Source organism: Protomyctophum bolini (genome assembly GCF_963924005.1).
Source record: "Protomyctophum bolini genome assembly, chromosome: 12".
Classification (NCBI taxonomy): domain Eukaryota; kingdom Metazoa; phylum Chordata; class Actinopteri; order Myctophiformes; family Myctophidae; genus Protomyctophum; species Protomyctophum bolini.
In genome coordinates this window covers 26,330,121-26,350,250 of record NC_137873.1, presented here as the reverse complement: position 1 = coordinate 26,350,250, position 20,130 = coordinate 26,330,121, and the positions used below count along the sequence as shown (strand labels likewise).

General features: G+C 42.2%; 1 protein-coding gene across 2 annotated transcripts in view; it reads right to left on the bottom strand.

Annotated features, from left to right (window-relative positions):
* The window catches only part of agla (amylo-alpha-1, 6-glucosidase, 4-alpha-glucanotransferase a), a 40,512-nt gene that overhangs the window by 15,578 nt on the left and 4,804 nt on the right, over positions 1–20,130 (bottom strand). Inside the window, exons 4-15 of one of the 2 annotated variants that reach the window (XM_080778681.1) lie at positions 18,043–18,212; positions 16,797–17,000; positions 13,416–13,597; positions 12,745–12,856; positions 12,093–12,261; positions 11,478–11,580; positions 10,953–11,050; positions 10,361–10,500; positions 9,286–9,473; positions 8,168–8,291; positions 2,421–2,584; positions 1,835–1,936 (exon numbers count right to left, since the gene is read on the bottom strand). In XM_080778681.1, the coding sequence (XP_080634807.1) occupies positions 1,835–1,936; positions 2,421–2,584; positions 8,168–8,291; positions 9,286–9,473; positions 10,361–10,500; positions 10,953–11,050; positions 11,478–11,580; positions 12,093–12,261; positions 12,745–12,856; positions 13,416–13,597; positions 16,797–17,000; positions 18,043–18,212 (1,756 nt within the window). The remainder of the gene's footprint in view (positions 1–1,834; positions 1,937–2,420; positions 2,585–8,167; positions 8,292–9,285; positions 9,474–10,360; positions 10,501–10,952; positions 11,051–11,477; positions 11,581–12,092; positions 12,262–12,744; positions 12,857–13,415; positions 13,598–16,796; positions 17,001–18,042; positions 18,213–20,130) is intronic. The other variant, XM_080778682.1, reaches the window with a different exon arrangement.

Genomic DNA, 20,130 nt, shown 5'->3' with positions numbered 1-20,130 from the left:
GAAAACTTGTCTTCACTTTTTGGAACCAAGTAACCACAGTATACTGCTAATCAAATTACAACTACATACTCTGTAACAACACTCAGTATAGCAATTGGTGCACAAGTGATGTTGACTACTAATGTAATGGTATCTGATGGATTAGTCAACGGTATCAGAGGACTTGTTGAGTATATTGACTTTGAGAAAAACGACACCTATGTTACAGTAATACTTGTTAAATTCCAAGACAAAGATGTTGGTCTTAATGCGAAGTCTAATAGTAAATCTAAAAATTACCCAGAAGCAGTTCCAATATACAGACATGAAGCTATAATTTTCCATGGAGGCAGAAGAACAGGATCAACAAATAGGTTTCAATTCCCGTTGACATTAGCTTGGGGATTAACTATTCATAAGGTTCAAGGTTTAACTATACAAGAGATTGTCGTATCTATGAAGGGCTCACGTTTTAACCCGGGACAAGCCTATGTAGCATTCAGTCGAGTGAAAAGGATAAGAGATCTATATATACTTGATTTTAGTCCTAAAAAGATCAAAGTAGATAAGAATGTAGAAAGAGAAATGATACGATTATGACAATCACCTCTAGAAAATCCAAATATACGGAAGATAACTCAATTACCATTAAAACATTCATTAAAAATTGGATTGTTGAACATCAGAGGTTATCTAACACATTTACAAGATATAAACTCAGATTCCCAACTCGAAATGTTGGATCTAATAGCTTTTACTGAAACACACTTAAAGAAAAATAATAACATTACTTTTAAATTAAAAACAATGAACACCAATTACAAAACAATCAGGAATGACAGAGAATATGATATAGGTGGGGGAGTTATGTTTGCTATAAAAGAAGATATTGCCATTGAAATAATTCAAAAATAAATCGAGATATTAGAAAAAGTAGAACACGTATGTATACATGTAAAAAATAAAGATCTATATATCATTCTTATGTACAGATCACCTAAAACAAACCTTACGGAATTAAACACATTTCTCAAGAAAATGGTAAAGTATCTATCATCTCCGACTTCCACAATTATGATAATAGGAGATTTCAATGAAGACCATTATACTGAAAAAGATATAAATATAAAGACCTTCATGTCAAGATTAGGCTTTAAACAATTAAATACAAATCCAACTACAGATTTCGGAAGTATTTTAGATCATGTATATTTCAACAAATTTGAAAGTATTATTACAGAAATTGAAGTTAGAGACACATATTACTCTGATCATGATTTAGTATTAATATCACTATAGTACAAAATGAAATACATTTAAAACAATTGACAATTTACAATAAGTAATAAAATAATTATACTGTATAATATATTTTAATTCAGTTTATATACCTTTTTTTTCATCACATATCAATGATTCATTTTTCTGTAAAAAAGTAGTTAGGTAGCAAATAGTTACACGTAATGATTATACATTTCAAACGTTCCTTCACAGAGATACTGAGAGTGATACTTTCCAGCGGTCGAAAGTACTTGCGCGCTCTGCTTGCGCACTAGTAGGCCATTTATGGCCTACTAGTGTGCAACAAGCAAGTATGCACTCGGCAGAGTGCAGTTCTAGTTGCATTGTTGTTTTTATATACTAATTCCCTAATTTATGACTAGATTATAACTACATTGGATCAATTGGAACACTGGCTCTTCTTTTCCATTTCCCGAAAAGTAACGTTTTTGGAAATACAAGGTGTCTGCTGCTTGACAGTGACCATTTTTATTTACGTATATAACTATAACTAGTTGCACAATGTGTGTGTACAGTGTGTGTGTGTGTGTGTGTGTGTGTGTGTGTGTGTTACCTGATGGGGCACCAGTTCATCATATCCTCTAGTGGAGCCAGTAGCACAGCAGGCCATTGAGACCACAGCTGCACTGGGCAGAGAGTCTAAAGCAGAGCGCAGCTGCAACACAAAGAGAAACCTGATCAGAAAAGCCCTTCCATTCATTTAGGGGTGCAACAGAACAAATCGATTTAATTGGTTATTAAAAAAATAATACTAATCATCGATTATTAAAAAAATTATAATAATCACACACGTATCATCGTACATAACATGTCGATTTGCTCATCCACATATGACGTAATTTCTCCATTGATTGTCAATGGGAATTTAATGTTTATATAGGACAAAGATACAGATTTGCTTGTGCACATAATGACGTAAATTCTCCATTGATTGTCAATGGGAATTTAATGTTTGTGTAGGACAAAAATACAGATTTGCTTGTGCACATAATGAATGAATGTGTTTGTGTGTTGTTGTGTGTTTGTTGGTTTTTTTTTCCTTTCCTATTAGCGTATATAATAAAATTAATACTGTATAAACAATATCTACTCTAATTTTTACTTGCACATCCAATGAGTAGCCATTGTAATTTATCCACCTGTATGGGACACTCGTTGTCATGGGTTACATCCAGGAACATGGCATGGGCGATGGAGGGTATCAGGAGGCGGAGGCTGGGCTGAACGAAGGCTCCCACTGGCTCCCCTCCATAGCGGTACACCAGTCGGCCCTCTTCATGGCTGTCACCGGCTGACATGGCCTCTGGAACATGGTGGAAAATGGTCACAGACAAAAAAAACATACCGTACACAGAATAAGAGATAGATAGCTAGGCATAGACACGGAGATAGACAGGCAGTGAGAGAGAAATAATTAAAGCGCAATGGGCTGTATGCTCACACGCCATTTTGGACAGAACTTGGGCCCCATTCTGGTTAAACAGAGTCAGGGTGCTGCTATTGTGCGTGTTGGCTCACTGGAAACACTCTGCTACCCCAGTGGGTCTCCGAAAGTCTCCTTGAGTGGGTTCCAAATGGCCCGTACGGGTGTGTAACTCTGAGGCCCTCATTTATCAACCGTGCGTACGCCAAAATATGGGTGCACGCCGAAATTGCCGACATTTACCATTTCCGGCAAAGCTTGAAATTGAACTTGACAACGTTCAAAACCCACGTCTGCTCCGCAGCTGGCGTACGCTTTTCCTATCCAGGCTATATGCGTAAGGGGCTTAATCATTCACTATCCTGCTACCCTAATAGACAGGGGTACATGAGCACCTGGCCGTTCATTCGTGCTCTATCTCCGACCAAGCCACACTTCCACCACACATCTCTCTATGCAAAATAAAACCTGCACACTCCCACAAAAGACATAGACTACATTGCATTCGCCAAAAATGTCTTCTTTACTGTTTAAATATTACTTTTCTGAAACACGCTATTCTTGCTCAACCTCAACAGCCTACGTCAGAATCGTCATGTTGGCGTCTACTACGCCAACTACGTTCACTTAATGGGGCCAGTCCTTCACAGTGACACACGCGTTAGATCAACCACGCGACCGGGATGGTTTCTACCCCTCAATGTCGTGCCTACTCTACACTGCCATCCGAAGGCCCCTCCCCCTTTCACTGCTCCTGTGTGTGACCTGTGAACTACTCTCTGACTGCACTGTGGCTTGATTTATATGTGCGAGGTTGAAATGTAATGCACATAAATTAATTATAGGTCCAGCAAGCAAATCATGATTGTCTGTTTGTGCTCAATAGGTCACCATCACATTCCGATTTTAGGTGTTGTGTTTTCTATGACATTTATTTGGGCCAGTAGTTTCATATCTATCCTTTTTCCGACCAACACAGAACATGCTAACGGTGTTAGCGCGTTAGCATCCATCTTGCTTTTGATTTATATGTGCGAGGTGGAAATGTAATGCACATAAATTAATTATAGGTCCAGCAAGCAAATCATGATTGTCTGTTTGTGCTCAATAGGTCACCATCACATTCCGATTTTAGGTGTTGTGTTTTGTATGACACTTTGGCCAGTAGTTTCATATCTATCCTTTTTCCTTTGACCAACACAGACCATGCTAACGGTGTTAGCGCGTTAGCATCACACAGCTTACAGCGTCAGTGTTGCATGAATACTTTCAACCATGACAATGCCGACTACTTTTGCTACACACACTTCCCAAGGATTATGGAGATGTCTTTATTTATTTTTTAAGGTTGAGAAATGAAATAATTATGGTCGTTTCTAATCTCAGCATTTCACAAGAGAAAGACGTGGATGCCTTTCGCTGCGCTGTTGGCGTTGCCATGTCTCATAGAAACAAGTAAATAGGTCTTTAAAAATAATCCCAAAACAAGCGCATATAACAGGGGTCTGTAACCTATTTTAAATGAAGTGCCATGTTTTTATTTTCTAGATAGTGAGTCAGCCACAAGCTCACATCACAACAATAATCCATGTAATAATCACAATAACAATACTAATAATAATAATCATAATAATCCTGCTACCCTAATAGACAGGGGTACATAAGCACATGGCCGTTTATCCAACAGCTTTCTCCGACCCAACCACACTTTCACCACACATCTCTATATGCAAAATAAATTCGGCACACTCCCAGAATACATATAGGCTACATTTCATTGAAAGAAATGTCTTAATTACTGAATAAATATTACTTTTGTCAACCACGCCATTGTTGCTCAACATCACCAGCCTACGTCAGAATCGTCATGTTGGCGTCTACTACGCCAACTACGTTCACTTATTGGGGCCAGTCCTTCACAGTGACACACGCGTTAGATGAACCACGCGACCGGGATGGTTTCTACCCCTCAATGTCGTGCATTTGCTGCGCCCTTCTAATGCTGCGCCACGCCTACTCTATACTGCTCCATGCGACTCGAACAGCGTCAGCAGCAGCAGCTCCGAGCCTCCGTCAGAAAGGCTGCCCACAGCACTGCACAGCCCCACACCCAAATGAATCGAATGAATGAATAAGGCGCTTATATCGCTATTGCTCAGTGGATGGGACATTTACATTAAAAGCAATCGGATGGACGCGTGGATAACGGCATGGTTGTGTGCAATCGGAGGGAAAGCTTCCATAATCCATATAGCTTCCATGCTAGCTGCTTCAGACACAGGGGAGGGGAGGGAGAAATAGTGCGAAATAGCGCTTATGCAACAATTACCCTAAAACACAAACACCTCAACTCGATGTCATTGTGAATAAGAATTTCGAGCGAAATAATAATTTTTGGAAGGACACTTTCACCCAGTATGAAGCTAAATGTGGAAGCCGTGTGTGTCACACCAAAACGGCTGACCTATAGAATCCTGTAACCAGCCTCTCGCACTGCCTGCCAGTTGGCTCCGTCTAAGGCTCCGTCTTATGAGCAAATTTAGAACTTCCGGTCTGACAGCTAGCAGATTTAAGACATCCGGTTGCTTTCAGAATAAAATAAGATTATTTAATTCGTTAATTAAATAATTTTTACATTACATTATTAGTATTATTATTACATTACAGTTATTGTAAAGACACACATTATGTTTCTGTGTAAAAATAAGTAATTAAATAACATAAAAAAGTTATCTAAATGGATAAATGCTATTCACTGGAGTGCATGGACTTTATAAAGTGGACACTGGACAAAAGACGGCTCCGCCAGGCAACTATCTGGACATACCCACGCGTTTGGGAAGATGTCCTCTACCACCCCACAGTCTCCGCTAAGCGGGAGAGGTGTAAAATTCACAGCAGCAGAGCTTCTACTGGGGTCAATGCAAAAAAATGTACCGTTTCCGGACCCAGAATGGACACTGGACAAAGAGGCCTCCGCGAGGCAACTATCTGGACATACCCACGCGTCCGGGGAGATGTCCTCTACCACCCCACAGTCTCCGCTAAGCGGGAGAGGTGTAAAATTCAGAGCAGCAGACCTTCTATTGGGGTCAACACTCAAAAAAGTGCCGTTTCCAGACCCAGAATGGACACTGGACAAAGAGGCCTCCGCGAGGCAACTATCTGGACATACCCACGCGTCCGGGGAGATGTCCTCTACCACCCCACAGTCTCCGCTAAGCGAGAGAGGTGTAAAATTCAGAGCAGCAGAGCTTCTACTGGGGTCAATGCAAAATAAATTACCGTTTCCGGACCCAGACTGGACACTGGACAAAAGACGGCTCCGCGAGGCAACTATCTGGACATACCCACGCGTCCGGGGAGATGTCCTCTACCACCCCACAGTCTCCGCTAAGCGGGAGAGGTGTAAAATTCAGACCAGCAGACCTTCTATTGGGGTCAACACTCAAAAAAGTGCCGTTTCCAGACCCAGAATGGACACTGGACAAAGAGGCCTCCGCGAGGCAACTATCTGGACATACCCACGCGTCCGGGGAGATGTCCTCTACCACCCCACAGTCTCCGCTAAGCGAGTAAATGGGTGCTTATATTTCTATGTGAAATGTGGTGATGCTGGCATCACAATAGATGCCAGCATCACGCTGCCTCCGTCTAATAAGCACATTTACAACTTCCTGTTTGGAAACCGAAACAGATGCTTCTGACATTTGCCTGTGCGTGCTTAATCGTTGTACTTCTGAACACATTTCCCAAATCTCAGTGATTTATCCACACATCGCTCTGTGTGTGTGTGTGTGTGTGTGTGTGTGTGTGTGTGTGTGTCGCGTCGCCCTCCAGCTGCAATTGCGAGTGTGCGCTGTGTGCAGGGCACACTACTGAGTTTAAAACCACAGCTGAAACATGAAGTGGAGTCTGTCAATTCCCGCAATTTCCTTCTTCCCATATTGCGCTGCAACGACACTAGGATTGAGCCCCCCGAAGGGGGGCGAAATTCTAGTTTAAATAAGTGCTTAGACAGGTTTTGACAGTTTTGACAGTTCAGATAAAAGCGAGATCATTTTCGGGGGCCGGGAGGACGGGACCGCGGCGTGCGTCGCCAACACATACCAGCACACATGCAAGCGGCAAGCCTTCATCCATATGTTTATGATTCGTTCATCAATGATCAAATCACTACATAAACGTTGATTATGACTGCCTTGACGACATGATAGCCTATCTCTCATGCAGGCATCACCGAGTCATCCACAGGACTTTAATATCACAGCAGTGCGCAGTATCACGCCTTCGCCGTGCACTGCGCTGCACGAATGGGTAAAATGTATAGGCCAGCCTACAAACTAATTCCATTCATGGCGATGCGATGTCGATGTACTGTACGTGTCATGTAGGTGCGTGCGTGGACATGACAGCAAGGCAAGCGAGGTGAGAGGGAAACAGACAGGGTAGGCCTACAACTTTATTTAATTCATGCAGGTGTTCGTTCTTTATTTATTTAACAAGACACCAGTTAGTTGGGCTTGCAAGTTGCGTGTGCTTCTGTGTGTGTGTGTGTGTGTGTGTATGAGAGAGGTGGGTGAGGCGGGCAGCAAGGCACGGGAGAAACTTTTTTCCATGGTTCCCACAGGTCGTATTTCATGTGTTCAGTCGCAAAAACGAGGGCGAGGCTTGATTTCATAGGGCGTGCCAGATAGATTTCAGCCGTCACATTTATTAACGTCAGAACGAAATTAAGGAAGGATCAGCTGTTTGCGATCACTTTATAAATGCCGTGGCGACGTGGGTGTACTACGAAACCTGCACTCGAATCTGTGGCAGATTTTACACTGGATTTATAAATGAGGGCCTGAGAGTGTACAAATGGTTATGGGGGTCCTTGAAATTAAAAAGTTTGAGAACCACTGCACACTAAATGGAACAGAGCCTTAATTAGTATCATTGAAGTAGGGAAGCCGCCCGGGGTTACAGGCTTTAGTTTTTTAGACATACTATTGGTCCGACTGTCATTAGACCGACAAACCTACCTCAAACCCTAACCTAACCGCAAGCACGGGAGCATCGCATTTTCGACAGCATGTCCGACCGTTGATTCCGCATGTCAGTCCGTTGGTGTGTCTAATCTGCGTGTGCAGGTTAGGACGGATGGCCCTCGCCACGTTCAGCATAGACTAACCAATCAACCACAACAGAGCAGCAGCAGAACAACATGCAACACAAAAACATGCCAATGTAGTTTGAAAGATAGATATGGGAGATGGAAGGAATGAAGAAGGCATACCAGAAGTTGGAGAGGAGAGGAGGAAAGAAAAGAAAAGAAAAGAGAGGGAGGGAGTAGAGGAGAGAAAGAAAGAACAGGGAATGCGATTGATGCAAAACAATGCAGCGAGAAGAGAAAGGCAAGCCAATTAGCCATTAGTGCATTATGTGCAAATGTACGTGTGCCCATGCATGTGCATGTACCTCGTATAAGGCTGGTAATTCCCAGGCGGTTAACAAACACATTGTCAAGGAGCTCACTGCCTGTAAACAGTTCAGCTATGACATAGAGGTTGGGCCTGACCACTCTGGCTGCGTCTAGCATGGCCTAGACAGACAAGACATGACCATCACACACAAACAGGGGGAGAAAATCACACATACATTATGGCGAGCTTGAGTCTGAACACTACTCGTTTAGGATAGATAGCATACTGTAGCAATACATCTGTGCAGTGTGCTTTCTGTTTATGGTTCAGTTACTGGCCCAATACCTCTACTTATTTTGGAATGTGTTTTTCTACCAGTAGCAACGTTTTACCCTATTTAAGTTGTGTCTACTGCATACAATATTATGTCATTCACTAACAATTTAGGCATTTAGCAGACACTCTTAATCCAGAGCGATTTACAGTAAACAAGAACAACACATGGTAATACATCAAATACACATTGTCATCAAGAGTCATAAGGAAGCTAAGAGTAGAATAGTTGTACAATGAGTAGTGCAACATATACTCTACGTATTTTACAATGTCCTGTTCTTACTCAATGTTGAGGTGTGAGTCCACTGTCTAATGAGTCTGAACTGTCTGAATATGTTCTGCAGCATCCTCTTGCACACGAACATCCTGGTATGTGTACATCATTTAGATCAAGTGTTTCTAGTTGAGTTGTCACTTCACAGCTGTGACACAATTACTTCGCAATGGACCACATACAATACAAGACATGTGGTTATATTATCAATCAGCAAACATACAATATACAGGACACATTATAAGAGTAAATAAATACATAAAACTCTATAAACCATTGTGTGTTTGTGGCCTGGGTCTTAAGGAAGTTAACGCTGTATATAACCTCACTTTATGGAGTTGAAGAGACGATGACACACAGGGTACAGACTTTAGTTTAGACATACTATTGGTCCGACAGTCATTAGACTGACAACCTACCTCAAACCCTAACATAACCCTAACCGCAAGCACGGTTTGTTTCTGAATGTTGGTCCGTTGGTGTGTCTAATCTGCATGTGCATCCCGACACACAACCACAGAGGTAGCTAAATGAACTTAATGAAGCCAATCACAGCCTGGTACCTCAGCCACATGTAGAGGCGTGGAGTGGCAGTTATCCAGTCTGACTCCATGGAAATATTTAGCCGTAATCTCTGTGTATTTCTGCATGTGGGCCCACAGGTAGGGGCAATCCTCAGGACCATTTCCATAGCGCAGTTTGACACTATCGCCCCAGCAGATCAGCTCCCGGCGCAGATAGACATTGGACCCTGCAGGGAAAGCAAGACATCAACACAGGCCTGAGTTTGCATTACCTCAGTCACTTTAATACGGAAGTAGTAAGTACGTCTCTGCGCTGATGCAGACACTATACTGGGAGTGCTCAAATAGAGTGTATACGTAGGTCATTACTAGATTCCTTTAGATTTATATGCTAGCTACAGTACTATACATTATTGTTTTATATCATGTTTACTAAATGTAACTATCAGTCAGCTCTCACTTACTGATAAGTTGGATACGTTTTTTTACTTACTTACAATTGAATTACCCATCTACATTCTGTTTAATTTGTTTATCTAAAGTAGTCATTTGCCCTCCCTTTTGTTTAGTTATTTTATTCAATTAGCCCTTCGCTAAGTCCCTCCCCAACCTGTCCTTGTCCAATAGGCACGTTAGCAGCGAGGAGACAGGACAAGCTGTCCTTCTCCCCATTGACATGCATGTGAAATGACGGGATTTCTCCATATAAAATAATCGGTCATTTCTGTAGCAAAACCTTCAAAATGTCTTCTAAATTTAGTCAACCAGGCCTGCAGTAGGCTATGCACTGGACAAATGTGCATGACATTATTTAAATAAACTAGAAATACAAGGAAATTACAGAGGGAGAAATCAACTTTTAACGACCGACCGGAGTTTTCATGTTGCACGGTAAGACTACGGTCATTAGTATTATTGCCATCACCTCGGTGGTCAGTCGTGTAACTTTCTCGACGTTAAGCTGTGTATGACAACACAGCCATGCAAAATAACACTGACAGGTGAAGAAAGCTTTACCTGCATAACAACAGTTAAACAGCTAAACTATTTGGATTGGCATTGGACAATCGCTTTTTGGGGTGGGATTTAGCAAAGGGCTAATTGCTTTGTTTACCAGGCTCTGCAAAGTTGCGCAGCGGGTCGTCACACATCACCCAACCGTTGTGGGCCATGAAGTGACAAATCATGTCTGGCTTGTCCAATAGAAGCATCTCCGCTGCCAGAGTCATCTCCTTATATGGGAAGGTGAAATACCTAGAATGGAACAGGTGAACAGATGCATAAACCCAAGTGAGGATGTCAATGAGGAATTCCACCCTTTTCCATGAGCTTTCATCCCCTTCATCATTCCTCTCTCCCTCTCTCTCTATCACTTCCACTATCCCACCACGTGACGCGACTAGTGGATCTTAAAAAAAAAGAAACTCCTGTCCCATCTCTACCCTTTTTACTTCCCTCACTCCTTATACCCATGCTTTATTCACTGGCTCTGTCTAACTCTCACATAAAAATATCTACCGGTATCCATCTATCCATCCATCCATGCTGCCTGTGCAAAGGGCTAGTTTGTGTCCAAATCCTCCTCGCCCAACCCCTCCATCTCTGTCTCTAGAATCTAGAAGGGTTTTCCTGCTCATAGGTCGTAATTCCTGCCTTAGTTCCAGGTAGCCATCTATGGATCCGTTTCCACATTTACAGTATTTTACCTGGTAACCAGAGGATCTTTCCTGGTAACAGGCCCCAATTTTGGACCATGGTCAGCCAGACGTTCATACACTATATTTCCCACAATGCAGCTGACGGCCTAGGGAGAAAGAAGTAAGAGGACATTGTCTGGTAAATATGGATGGCCAAATTCAAGTTGACTGAATACTTAATGTATTAAGTTGTCTTTAGCAAGACAAGGAAATTAATGAATTGATGAAAGCACAAGGTATGAACTTAAAGCTAGTTTCTGAAACAAATAGATGCACACTGCATAGAGTATAAGAGTAACATGTTTTATGCCATACAGCTACATTCCCTATAGACCACATTATTCAATTAAATTCATCGTTATATTGTCCACATCTGAACACAACAACATTAAATTGTCATCAGGCAATTGTGTATTAAAATAAGACATTCAATGCGGGGGCCGCGAGACATGGCCAAAGCATTTCCGGGGATCCCAGCCAAAAACGTTGGATAGTTAAAGACAGTTAAAAACAATTAACCCACACATATAGTACCTGTTCCTGGTGCTGGTGCACAATGTGGTACTGTTCTCCATTCATCTCGTTCAGTTTCTGCTTCAGCCAACCACAGCATTCCTCTACATGTTCGGTGGAGGAGCTATAGACAGAGGTGAAACGATCTACTCACAATATATACATTCTGTTATTGACACAAGGTGAGGGCTTCATAAATACAATATAATTATGCTGAATGATCACGGAAATCCATGGCTGCTGGGTCTGAGAAATCACTTTAAAGTGAGCCAGTCTGACCAAGTGACCATCAGGTTAACATTTAGCGGTTTTGTGTCTTTGTCGTCGTGTTATAAAGTTAGTTATCAGCAAAGTGTTCCATGTATTTAAAAGAAACACTTCAGACATGTAACTGCCTGCAGACATCAGTGCTATTCTTCACGTTTCCGGCCTTGGATTAATACGGATTCAGCATTCCTAAATGTTTCATTGAGGACAAGTATCCTTTTTTATCTGAGCGTTTAACTTTACACACAAAAGTTTAAGCACAGAAGAAGAACCATGACATAGTTGTATGGATGTACAGTATATTTTTTGAGACATTATGATATTTAGCCTAGTGTTTCTTGAATTTGCCATAAATGATCAAATAAATACCCATCTGCTCTTAAAAACTGGTGACGTGACTTTGAGCCTGACCTCTGAGGTACGAAGGTCTCCAGAGCAGAGTCCATGTCCACTGTGTTACCATGACGATGGTAACCAGGATCCTGAATGATCCTTAGGCCCTTCTTCCCATGTGTCTTATTATAGTCTGCCTTGGTGCCTTATAACACACACACACACACACATACACACACACACACACACACACACACACACACACACACACACACACACACGTTCATGAGTTAGTTAGTTCCTGTGGCTGACTCCTCCTCATCAATGCCTAAATTAAAATAGCTATTTTAAAGCTGGATTATTATTTGTTTTGATTTATTTTAAATGCAATAACCACAGGGTTACAGCAGTTTGAGGATAAACACAATAAGGTCTTAAGGCGTATTTCCATTGTGGTACTCTCACAAGTAACAGTTGGTAAGTTAAAAACACATTACAATACAAAACAAATACCATTCCTTGGCCTATTTGCTAACTTGAAGCCTGATTAATACTTAGTAATGTGTTAAAAATACCCGATGCACAAGCTCACAACCCGTTGGTCTGTGGCCCCGTTGTGCACTATTTTGTAATAGTTTCAGTACAGATCGACCAATCATTTTTCAGGAGCTTCTTAAAATGTACAAACCATCGTAGAGCAGGTTTCTAAACTGGTTCACGGCTTTGTCCACATTGACCTGGAAGAACTCCCACAGTTTGATCTGAGGGAATAGGTCCTGCCACATCACACTGCGGAGAACCTACAAACACACACAGGTAAACAGTGAGAACGTGTGTGTGTTATAATAATAACTTATTAATACAGCCCCTTGAAAACAAGTTACAAAGTGCTTTACAATAACAACAGTACATACAGTAAATATACAAGAAAGATATATCCATGTAACTGAATGACATTCAAAGCACATTAAAAGTGGGACAGTTCATGACTGCTAACATTGTTTTTTTAATTAATCATTTCCTGTCTGCTAAAATGGGTTCTCTAATTTAGTTAACAAGCTGCATTGGATTTAGACTGTTATTACATAATCTGCTTAGTGTGGCGGCCACTGGTCTTCCATTATGTGAAATTCAGTATATACAGTATACTTTAATGCATTTCAGAAACCAACTAAACTAAATTGAAAGGTGTGTTTGTTTCGTACACAGTACACAGTGACTATTGCACACAACACATGTCCACAGTAATATAATTAAGAAAACCTAAAAGATAAATATGGGTTGTTATGGTCAGTTCCTAATCAGCTGAATGTGCATATTGACTAAGTAGATAATCAAACTATCGGTGAGTGGTCTCACATTCAGATGACTCTCATTGGTGATGTTAACAGGCAGTCCTTTGTCAGTGTAGCGTCCATCTGCTACTCTTGTGGTCAGATGCCATATAGCTCTGTCTAAGACCCAGGCTGGACGCAGGTGAGGAGAGTTCACCAGGTTGTAGCCACACTCTGGATGTTCTTTAATCCAGGGACTGTTAGCCGCTACAGATGGAGAGAGAGGTACACTGTAAAGACCCTACGGCAGTTACATTACAGATGGAGAGAGAGGTACACTGTAAAGACCCTACGGCAGTTACATTACAGATGGAGAGAGAGGTACACTGTAAAGACCCTACGGCAGTTACATTACAGATGGAGAGAGAGGTACACTGTAAAGACCCTACGGCAGTTACATTTTCCTAGATTTTTTTTGGTATGTTCTTAATCACACGTAGATGTACCAGAATCAATTGAAAACCCCTTTGTATCAGTTTCTTTGGGTTTAAGTGATATTACATGAACTCATTATGCTAATTACTCCATTTATGACAAAACGGTAGCACTCCCCATACCGCAGCACATAAAAATCATATAGCAACAACACATTAAAGGACCACTTCAACACTTTTCAACATACCTTCATATAATTGGTCCTCACTAATAATCATGATAAAATAGCACATTTTTTTTCCTACTCAGTCTGTGTCTCATAGGAGGGCTGTTGGCAGTTCAGAATCCCGTCCACCAGTGACATCATCGAGGTGGAATCCAATCTAATAGAAACTGCAGGATTTCTATTCATGAAAAAGGGGTTTCTGAACTATGAGACACAGACTGAGTCGAACGAAATGGTGGTATTTAATCATGAACATCAGTGAGGACCAATTATATGAAGATAGGCTGAAAACTGAAAAGTGATGAAGTGGTCCTTTAAGTACTTTTCCTCAAAAATGTCTACATGATTCACATTTTTGGCATTTCGGGTCCGGACTAAAATGGAAGCAAATGGGCAACTGATGTGTCTTGCTTTTAAATGTATTGGTTTTTAGCATCCGTGGCTAGCCTCCGGTGGCACCTATGTTATGGCGTACGTCATTGAATATCCAAAATCGTCCTCACACACACGCATGCACGCAATCCAAAGCATTTTTAGGGCTCAGATTGAGATACAGCTCAAATCCGACCTTGCGAGTGGGAAACCATTGTTGACATGTTGAGATGGCGCTCTGGACTGAAGCCTGGTGCATCACACAATTACTTCCCCCTCAACTAGGCGCTAAAGACTGCCTGTCTTAACCACCAGATCGTGGCTGAAATTGGTTAATCATCAAAGTTAATAATCTCTCAGATATTTTACTTTTTCAAAGACAAAAAGATATCCTGTGTCAGCAAATAAGAAGTTAAAGCTGCTATAAACAATAGGATGTCAAAATGTTATTACCTTTTTTATTTTTGGTATTCAGACAGCCAGCAATGCAGCAATGAGTAAAACATTCCCAAAAATGTTTGTATCTGTGACACGTCTAGGGGCCACAATCTGCATTCAAAGATGTTCCTAGAAGCTTTGTCATGAAAAAAACCTGGTTGAAATGACTAACCAATCAGGAAGTAGACAGGCAAATCGACCAATGACAAAGCTTCTAGGAAAATCTTTGAATGCAGATTGCAGCCCCCAGATGTGTCACAGAGACTTAAAAAAAGGGTCATATTATTGTTTATAGCCGTTTTAATCTAGTTGGTCCACCATTGGTAAGCCGGCCAGTCACCCAGTCACTAAAGTAACCTTTAGATCAGGTTCATCTGACCATTTGACCTTCTCTGGGAGCTGGAGGGAGGTGGGGGTGCAGGGCAGAGGGATTGAGAGTTGGGTGAGCGTCACAAACCAACAGACCATTATGGAGAATACTTGAGGGTACAGGTTAGTGATAATTAAACATGATTTGGAAATGGTGTCCATTACACATCCATGACCAATAGACTGAGGCTGTATTGTAAGGGCCGATTCATACTCCTATTTTACCGCTGTTTCAGCGCTATAGTGCCGAAATGATTTCGGCTCGTCAGAAATTTTCAGTAGCACCGAAGAGGTGACTTTAGGACGGTACCCGCCCCCCCGAACGAGTATGAATCGGTCCTAATGGCCCCAGTCTGTTTGCTTGTTGGTATGTCATAGCAATTCAATTGCTAATACTCCGATTTGGATCACTCTTATCAGATGAGTTGGGGGTCAATTCAGGGACTAGCTGTTCTTGTAATAGTTTCTAGTATATTATAATGGCTGTGTAGGACTAGGAGTCCAGGACACAATTCTCATGATGCAAAATGTGTGGAAGAATTCCCCCCGAACACACGTATGCTGCTCTCCAACTCCGTGTGAATTCACTGTCTTCTGCCTTTCTCTTGCTCACTGACCTCTGGAATTCAGTCAGCCCAGCACTGAATGCATGGATAGTGTGATTATCTCACTGCTTTGAATGCAAGTGCACGCACTACAGTACATACTTCACAATATACGTACTATGTGTGTGCGCGTTTGTGGGTGTGCATGTGTGTGACAAGCTTTCTCAGTCAAAGGGACGCATGATTCTACTTTGTATACAACAGACATCTTAGGTATGATAAACTACACTGTAGGTGTAGGTTAAAAAAAAACAAAAAAACAAGAAAGAACTAAGAATAAGAATGTTTTTGTTCAGTCACTGCAGTAACAGGCTGTTGTAATATTTGAATCTTTTATAATGAAAAACAAGCCATTAAAAATGTGTGTGTGTGTGTGTGTTTAAGAGCCTTGCACTGTTTCAGACAACAAATTAAACACGTGGCAATTTGGAGCCAGAATAGCCCTACCATTGCTATGAAGTCTAGGACAGTATCCAGAAGCACCCCTAATATGGCTTGTTGTTGCTTCTGTATCAAGCACTAGTCAAAAGGAACTTTGTGCCTCACATCCTTGGCTGAATTTACATACCGGTAGTTCCCATATTTCTCTGTGGTTTAAATGTGGGTTTATGGATTCAAGGGGGCCCAGCCGCCCATGAAGGAGGAAGAAGAAGAGAAAAAGAGTCAGGACGAGACGACGGTGAAAGCCTGGTTTCAGGGGCTATCGGTCGCAGGAAGAGTAACACCCAGGATTAGTCAGTGATGTCACTGACTGACTGGTTTATAAACAGCTTCAAGTCCATACTACTTCCGTGTTGCATAACAGTGACATCACTGTCCACTCATTGTTATCTTATACAAGCGCACATCAGAAGATGTAACCCAGGTAAAGTAATCTGTCACCCCCAAAGCCACAATAATATTTTTGGGGGCCCACACACGATATCTGCACCGGGGCCCATTGCCACTGCCACCATGCCAGTCAGTTATGGAGCTAATTTTGGATGGCATTAGATCTAAGGCATGCATAAAGAGTACTTACCAGTGTGATTGTAGACCACATCAGTGATAGACAATATGTCCCATTCTTTCTTTATCATCTCCACCCGTGCTCCAACATTTGCCCAACTGTAGCTCTTCCCCTCTGGGCTGAACTCTGGGTTAAAGGTCAGCTGGTCAGCCAATGAATAGCAAGATCTGGACTCTCCCAGGGTCTGCAGGGGGGTGAAATGAATCATGTTGTAACCTGGAAAGTAGATGGAGAAAGAGAGACATCAACCAGAAGAATACATTAATTATCAAAGGCCTTGTAGCAGTCGTGCCTTGGGAATGTGCACCGTATAGTAGCAACCAACAACATACGTGAGGCTGCAGGCTCCAAAATGAAACCTTTCTGTCCCCACATGACAGTGAAGTGACAATTTAAAAGTGCTCGTCAGGGTGGGGGGTAAACAGTTCATAATATGATTATTTCGGGGGGTCACTGCCTGAAAAACTTGAAAACCACTGACTAGGCAGTGAGTGTGTCTCCTCTCCTCTTAGAGGCCCCCACCCTTTATTTGAATAGTATTGGTGGACCAATGAAAACACTCACTGAGTCAATAATGCTGGCTTATTGGATAAAAACATACACACACCCAAGTAATGAGTAATCAGATTGCACTCGAGGGCAAGGTGAGGGCTAACATTAATGTAAACATCGGCTGGCTGACATGTTGACCCACTAAACTAACTGCCTCATCTTGTTACTCTCTTTCTCTCTCTCTACTGCTCACACAGGCTGTTGAGAAAGAGAAGTTGGCTGGTTTTAAAAGCAACTAATTGCTGTGCATTTAACACATTTGAGATGTTAGCTCAAGCGCTTATCCAGATTAGGTGATGATTAATGGAACAGTGATGTGTCCTTTAAGGCCTGATTTATAAGATAATGTGCTTACAACATTAACACTTTCGTGGCGGATAATTGTTTAATCCAGGGTTCCACCACGCGTAATACGCTAAACCCGCTATTTGTTTAATGCGTTTAATTTGCCGTTTTAAAATAATTAAAAATAAATAGCGGATTTGTCCCGGACCTGGTGAAGAGGCCGATGACGAAACCGGAAATCAAGTCATCCTCTGGGCTGCTAGGGCTTCTGGGAAATTGAGCCCAATGCATGTGAACGGGCCGTTTGTTTAGACTACAACATGCTGTGCAGGGTGGTTTCGCATTGTCATTGCCCTTTCACATTGAACATGAAGCCAAGAAAATAAGCCACACGCAATTTCTCTCTCTCTCTCAACCTTACCTGACTCCTTGGTAACTCTCAGTCTTCCGGGCCAATCGTCCAGGTGTCCTAGACATTTGGACAGGTAAGTCTGGATGGTGATACAGTCTAGGGGGACGACATTGTCCTCTGCTCCAACACGCAGCACAGGGTCAACTACAATGTAGCCACCTCCTGATCGCTTTGTGTCTCTGTGGAGGAAAGATTATATCATTCATATGACATATGATATGTATTAGTATCCCCCTTCCTTGTTTAGGACTAGGGTTCATTTGTGAGACGAAAACACGTATTACATCCTGCACAGGTGTGAACATAGCTATTTTCACCAAATGCCCCCGGAAGAGAGCTTATCTACAGTACAAGCTCACAATGTGATCTGTTGTTTGAGTGAAAATACTTCCCTTTCTATTATTAGTGTTGGCTACAAGTATATAGTTCTGTAAGATAATGTTAACAGTAGTCAGATGTTTTCTTTTCTACTGAGTCTGTGTCCAAACCATCACTATTAGGAGCTGGATGTCATCTAATTAGTGCTCCATAATCAGGTTAGTATCTGTATTGATCAATTTGATCTCAATTGCATGCAAACTGGTAGACTAAGGTCACATTCTCACCAGAGAGCTTTGCTGCGATTAAAAGGATTCCTGCTGCGCATTTTCAGAAAGTGCGCTTCGTTTGGCAGGTGTGAAGGCTCATTCGAATCCTAATGCACAGCAAAGAACCGCATTTTACTCCGCCCAAAAACGGGGGTTTCGCTTCGCTTCCAATCGCACTTGACTACGATTCGGTGCAGGTGTGAATGCAATCCGCAGTAAATAAAGGAAATGAAGCAAACAATGTGGCGGGTGAGGAGCTGAACACAGTTGGAGACGGAGAAGGCCTATTTTACGCAGTGCAAAGATGTCCCGTTACTGTGGATAGACGTGGTTGATTGAGGAGACTGTCTGAAGCCCTGATCGAAATGAGGACATGTAAATTAATCAATTGCTTAAGAAAACACATAAAAACACTGCAGTGTAGCCTATTATAGCCTACAGAATATTCTGTCTGTCTGTCTGTCTGTGCGTGCCGTAAACATGCAGTGCTGTCACTGTGTGGGGACTGGAGAGTTATATCAGTGCGCTCATGCAGCGCTGTGCCTCCATGCCCAAAAGAACAGTGTGTGGCGGCTGCTTGCGTAGAGAGAGAGAGAAAGAGAGAGAGGGGGGTCCCCCAGACGGCACAACACATGCACGTTATGAGTGTAATTTTATTACCATAGATTTCACTGTGTAGGCTAGTTTATGAATGGAACACATTGATAAAGGTCCCCCCCCTGCTGCGTTTCCAATTGCTGCAAATGACAGTGTGAAGGCAAACCGCAGCCAATTAAATATGCAAGAATCCCAAAATCCCCGCCCATACGCATTCGAGTCTACCGAAGTATTAGGTGAGAATGTGACCTAAGGCCCAAACCACACCAGCTGCAACTCCTTGCAACTACTCGCAACTAGGTTGGGATCCGGAGCCGGTTCCATCTTTTTTTTATTAACGGTTTCCCAAACGGTTCTCATCAGTCGTCATTTAGCTCCGCTGTGTCTGTGCAATGTGCATGCATGCAAGCAGAGCCTGGGGTGACGTCACCCCACCTAAAGGTGTGAGTGGGGTCGGGGAGGATACACCCACTGTTCTGTGCATTCAGCAACCGCCGCGGAGCGAGTGGGACAGTATGTCGAGGAGATCTCCAAAGTGTGGTTAACAGAGAGGGAAATGACTCTGAGGCTGAGCACGCAAAGTGCAATAAATGTTATGCTATAGTTCCCTGCAAAGGTTGTTGCAACTTGTACCAGTTGCACATCCACATTGAGGAAACATCTCAAAATCAATATGCCTACACAACTCAGTCCACAACTCACGAGAATAATCTAGGCACATCGCGTTTGAGAGCCATGCGGAAAGCCTGCAGTCCCGCAGCTCCATTACAGCAGGCCGGGGGATGAGGATGATGCGAGGCTGGTTCACTTTCCCCAGGCTAGTAACGTAATAGAAAATAAAAACTACTAACGCCTACAGAGCTTTTCATTAGGCGTATTGTACAACTGCTGTTTATGGTGTTAATTTAGAACG